At 50.5% G+C, this 5,343-nt stretch overlaps 1 protein-coding gene across 1 annotated transcript; it reads right to left on the minus strand.

The window, feature by feature from the left end:
* Positions 1 to 1,528: 1,528 nt before the first annotated feature.
* On the minus strand, positions 1,529 to 4,942 carry LOC122427417 (major intrinsic protein of lens fiber). Its single transcript, XM_043446881.1, has 4 exons — positions 4,540 to 4,942; positions 3,913 to 4,077; positions 3,410 to 3,490; positions 1,529 to 1,885 (listed from the first exon to the last, which is right to left on the minus strand). Exons 1-4 carry the CDS (start codon positions 4,897 to 4,899, stop codon positions 1,700 to 1,702), a joined length of 792 nt encoding a protein of 263 aa, XP_043302816.1. The 5' UTR covers positions 4,900 to 4,942; the 3' UTR covers positions 1,529 to 1,699.
* Between the last annotated feature and the right edge of the window lie 401 nt (positions 4,943 to 5,343).

Genomic DNA, 5,343 nt, shown 5'->3' on the forward strand with positions numbered 1-5,343 from the left:
AGCGGGGCGGGGCGAGCCGGGCCGGTCCACGGGGCCCTTGGCGGCCGGGGCAGTTGGTGATGAAGCAAAAGACAAAGGAAGCGAGTACCAGTGTTGTTTTATCTGAGTCGATCCCTTAGATTGAGCCCGAGCTCTTGCCGCAATGGATTTCCTGCTGACTTATGATCATTGGGATCTAAGTCCGAATAGAGGTGAATTTACAATAGAGGTGAATTTACATTCTTCCCCTTCTCCTAGTCAAGTGGATTATTCCAAAGTCTTAACAAGGTTAGTTAGAAAAGTTTGGCTTTATTTGTGAGGAAATGGAGCGTGCAGCTATGCGCAATAGTGGTCTCATGTGGGGCCAGGGTGCCTGTCTTACTGTAGGTGTAGGTTTAAAGCTTGCGAGGTGTGCAGTTGGCTCCTAAAAGGAAGAGGTCAACGTAAGTATTCATCGTCAAGCCAGGGGCTCCTCTGGCTCCTGTTGAGATGAGTGTATTTTCCCAACAACGAAGGAAGATAGGGATCAAACAAATAATATCTCGTTAATTATTAAGATTTCAATAGAAGGAATCAATTTCTGGGACATGAGGCTTTAGAAGAAATTTGATGAGGATGAAAAGACAGATGAGCGGAAAGTGAAAAGACACAAAAAAATGGAAAATAAAGACTATAGAACTAGTGATAAAGGCAGAAAGATGCCATTTGAAGATTATTTTGGGCTGCTCTAAATTAAAATTCTGAGTGTCAAATCCTCTTTCTTCTATGCCCCCACCCCTACCTCTGCATTTGCTCTAGGCATCAGATTTCCTGTTTTGGCCTTAGGGAGCACTTCTGGGCTTAAACGCCAGTGTGTTTGGAGGTCACACTGGGGTTTGTCAGGCAGAACAGTTAAGCTGCTTAATTTTTCTAGGTTCTAGGCTCATCCATTGCTTGGGTTGGGCTCTCAGTCACCCAGGGCCTCCAAAGAGATCCATCATGCCAGAATAACCTCAAACCCAGCCAGTGGATGTAGAGAGGGTGATGTGGAATTACAGAACAGTCCCAACCCCAGTATTTACTTTTCTCAGAGCTATTTTGCCACCCAAGTCCGTGGGGCAAGCATCCCTGAGATAAGTAGGCTACACTCTCCTGTTAACTTCTTCAAAATTCTTGGTACAACTGCCTCCTAATCTGGGGCTGATACCTACACCAGGCCCAGCTGCTTCTCCCAGCTCTTGGAACGCCTTGTCACCTCCACTTCCCTCCGTCTGCCTCCTCTGAGGAGTAACGAAATGCTTCCCTGCTCCCTCAGAAACCTGGAGCTGAACACTCGGCTGGCAGCGGGGTAAAGGCCAGAAACTGAAGGTCTTCATGCCCTGTACTTACCGCGGTGGGTTGGGAGAGGAAGGTATAGGGTGACAGCTCTCTTCCGTTCCCTACCTTTCATGCCAAGCCCCCAAACTCAAGACACAGGCACATTCACTCACAGTCATACGCACAATCATGCACACGCAGCGGCGAAGAGAGGGGGCTGGGGAGGAAGGGAAGTGTGCACCAAACAGCTCAGGAATGCAGCTTGAAAGATTTCACACGGCAAAAGGCAAGAAAAACACACACACAAATTTAAAAATAAAGAAGTACATGCCCCTCCCCACAGTCTCTTTCTTCATCCAGGGGCTGGCTCAGCCCCTCCATGTAAACCCAGAAGCTTCCTGCTCCCTCTATCCAGCTGGAGCTTTTACAGGGCCTGGGTCTTCAGTTCAACAGGTTCCCCTGTGACCTCTGGTTGTCCATTGGACTCACTGGGCCTGGTACCCTTGAGAATAGACAGTCTCTCAGAAACACTCTTGAGCCGGGGGAAGAGGAGAAAGTCATAAAGGAGACTGCCCAGGCCTGCTCCAATGACCGGGCCCACCCAGTACACCTGTAGGAAGAGGAAAAAAATAATCAGGTTTGGGCAGCGGACGAAGAGCAAGGTTGCTCTTTTTGCAATCCCACTGTTTTAAGACAGACATCCTGCACTTGGCACATACAACTGGGCGCTGTTTAAGCAGAAGTCAGTGTTCTAACCCTAACTCCTGGACTGCTCCACAGCCTGCACTTCAGAATTCATTTCCTTTCTGACTTATTATTCCTTTATCCTATACCTTAACACGTGTATATTCTATTTTTTTGCTTTTTGCTATCAATTTGTACTAGTTTCCATATTGCTTTTTGTTTTGTCTTTTAATATTTATTTATTTGGCTGCCCAAGGTCTTTGTTGCAGCGTGGAGGATCTAGTTCCCTGACGTGGGATCAAACCTGGGCCCCCTGCATTGGGAGTTCAGAGTCTTAGCCAGTGGGCCACTAGGGAAGTCCCTCCATATTGCTTTGAAATTTCTTTTTAATTGTAGTCAGTTACACATAACATAAAATTTCCCATCTTAACCGTTTCTAATTGTACAGTTCAGTAGTGTTCAGTATATTCATGTTATTGTATAGCCCATCTCCAGAAATTTTTTTATCTTACAAAACTGAAACGCAACACCTATTAAACAACTTCCCATATCCGCCACTCCCTAGCCCCTGTTACCTACCATTTTGCTTGTTTCAATGAATGTGACCATTCTAAATACCTCATATAGGTAGAATTATATGATATGAGTCTTTTTCTGATTGGCTTATTTCACTGAGCATAATGTCCTGAAGGTTCCTCCATGTTTTATTTACCATGTATAGAATTTCCTTCTTTTTTAAGACTGAATACTGCTTCATTGTATGTATATACTACATTTTGTTTACCTTTTCATCTGTGTGGGGCACTTGGATTGCTTCCACCTTTCGGCTATTGTGATAATGCTACCATGAAAATGAGTGTACAGCTTTGAAAAATTTTTTGAATTATTTACATATGCTTGACTGGCATAGGGCCAGACAACACCAGAATAGCCATTTTTTATTGAGGACTTACTCTGTATCATATTCTGTGCTAAATATTCCATACATATGATTTTCACATTTATTTCTCATAACATCCTGTTCTGTAGTTAAGGAAACCAAGGTGCAGAAGGATTGAGTTATCTGTCACGGTCACACATGAGGCTAGTGACGTGTTAGAACAGGGACAAGGCCAAGGCCCATTTGTGCTTATCCATATCCCAGCCTCTTGAGAGCAGAAGCTTTTGTCTTCCTCTTCAGTAGTCTGTCCTCATATCTCCTAGCTTTGGAATCCAGCGAATATTTAGTAAAAGAAAAAGAAGCCCTGACTAACTAGTGAAGGAACGACATGAGCAAGAGTTCATAATGAACCCTGCTCACACAGGCAGGCAACCTCTGTGCCAGCCCCCTCAGCTGAGGGCTGGTAGAAGAGTCAGCACATCCAGATAGGAAGCGGGAACCAAAGCTAGAACCTGCAGGCCACACCCAGCCAGGAGGGCTTCGGGGTCTGGCCCTCCTCCTGTCACTCACCCAGTGGTTGGTGAAGTTTCTGGTAAGAATGGCAGGAGCGAAGGAGCGGGCAGGGTTCATGCCTGCGCCCGTATAATACATCTGCGAAGACAAAGGTCGCTGAGACACCTTCCCCCCGCTCCAGCCCAGCTCCTCTCCCCCCACCCACCGCCCTCCAAGGACTGGCACCTTGTCTGCAGCCAGCAGCGAGGAGGGGTGCCAGCGTGCATGGAGTCCCACAGTGGGGTCACTAATGCCCGTCGGAGGACAGGCTGTGGGTTCCCTGGCAAAGCCCATGCCTTCCCGGGAGGCACGCTTTCTACAGTGGGGTCAAGAAGGACTAGCTACAGCTGTCGCTAGAGAGGGGAACACAGCGGGATTCATTCCTCTGTGCTGATACAGACGGAGGGGGATCACGTTCATGTTTGACAGTGAAGTGAGCGGGAAGAATGCTCAGAGGTTGGCAAAGGTTTGGGGGCCCTGCAATTTTAAAACAAGAAGTTGCAATCCCTTCTCCTGCTTACCCCAAAGAGGTGCCCCAGGGTGAGGGAGAAGCCCACGGCCAGGGCCACGGAGCCCATTCGGCCATTCCGCCTCTCGTCGTACGTGGCAAAGATGCAGAGCACGAACTGGAGCGTCAGGAAGATCTCCACGATGGTGGCCTGGCCCACGCTCACCCCAGGGTGCAGCTGGGCAGAGGAAGAAGAAGAGAGGCGGTGTCTCAGGGCCGCCACAGCCTTACCTCCTCACGGCTTCCCAGGAACCCCTTTATGGCATCCGTTCCCTGGAGAGGAACGCTATTAGCACCTCCTTCGCAGTAGTTGTATTTGCTCCTTAATTTCTCCTACTAATATTCCTGCATAGTAGAAATAAATGTACCCATTTACATGGAGGAGAAACTGAGGCCCCATAAAGTAAAATAAGTTTCCTCAAGAACCTGCTAGGAGCTGGAAGAAAAGCGGGGACCCGAACTCAGGTCCAGGGCTGGATGGCTTCCACACCCCCCACAGTACGTGTTGATCCTCCCCACCCTAAACATCCATACACCACACACACACACACAGAATGTCCCAGACCCCCGAGGAACTGATTTACCTGCCCAAGAGGAAGTCAAGGCACCAAGTCCCCCGCCCCACTCGGCCCACCATTACCGTGTTGAGCGCTAGGTTTCCTCGGACGGCCGACGGGGTGACGCTGTACAGCACGGCGGCCCCGGCCACGGCGCCCAGGAGCTGGGCCACCATGTAGCAGATGGCGCGGAGCAGGGACATCTGGGAGCCCACCAGGAAGGCGAAAGTGACCGCGGGGTTGACGTGGGCGCCGCTGATGTGGCCCACCGCCTGCACCAGGGTCGCCAGGGCCAGGCCGAAGGCCAGAGCCACCTGCAGGACGTGCAGGGGGCCCGGGGTCCAACGCAGCGAGGCCCCCAGCCCAAAGAAGACATAGAAGAGGGTGGCAAAGAACTCAGCAAATATGGCCCTCCAGAAGGAGGCTGACCGCAGCTCCCACATGGCAGGGGGGATGGGCACGACGCCTGGGTCCCTGACACCCCCCTGGCCTGATCTGGATGGACAGTCCCCTTTATAGAGGACTTCTAATCCCTGGGAGGGGCAGGCTGAGGTGACCGGCCCAGCCTCTTAACCCCTTCACGGCTGCGGCGGGCCGGCCTGCTCTGGTGCATCAGAAAAAGCTGCAGCATTTCCCCCTCCCTCCTCAGTTGCGAGAGGAGCAGAGCCACGGGCGTGAGGGTGGGGATGGGGTCAGGGCTGGTGTGAGGCTCCGAGAAGAAAGGACCGAGAACGGGGGGACTGGAGGAGTCTGCCTTTCTCTTCATGTCAAAGTTGGGGTTCATAGTCCTGACTGACATCTACATTAGAACGTTCCTCAGCTCTGCTGGGAAGGTTAGTGAAGCTGAGTTCATGTCACAGAGCATGAGGCTATGCTCCTGGGGGCCT

This window comes from Cervus canadensis, chromosome 25 (genome assembly GCF_019320065.1).
Source record: "Cervus canadensis isolate Bull #8, Minnesota chromosome 25, ASM1932006v1, whole genome shotgun sequence".
NCBI classification, from domain to species: domain Eukaryota; kingdom Metazoa; phylum Chordata; class Mammalia; order Artiodactyla; family Cervidae; genus Cervus; species Cervus canadensis.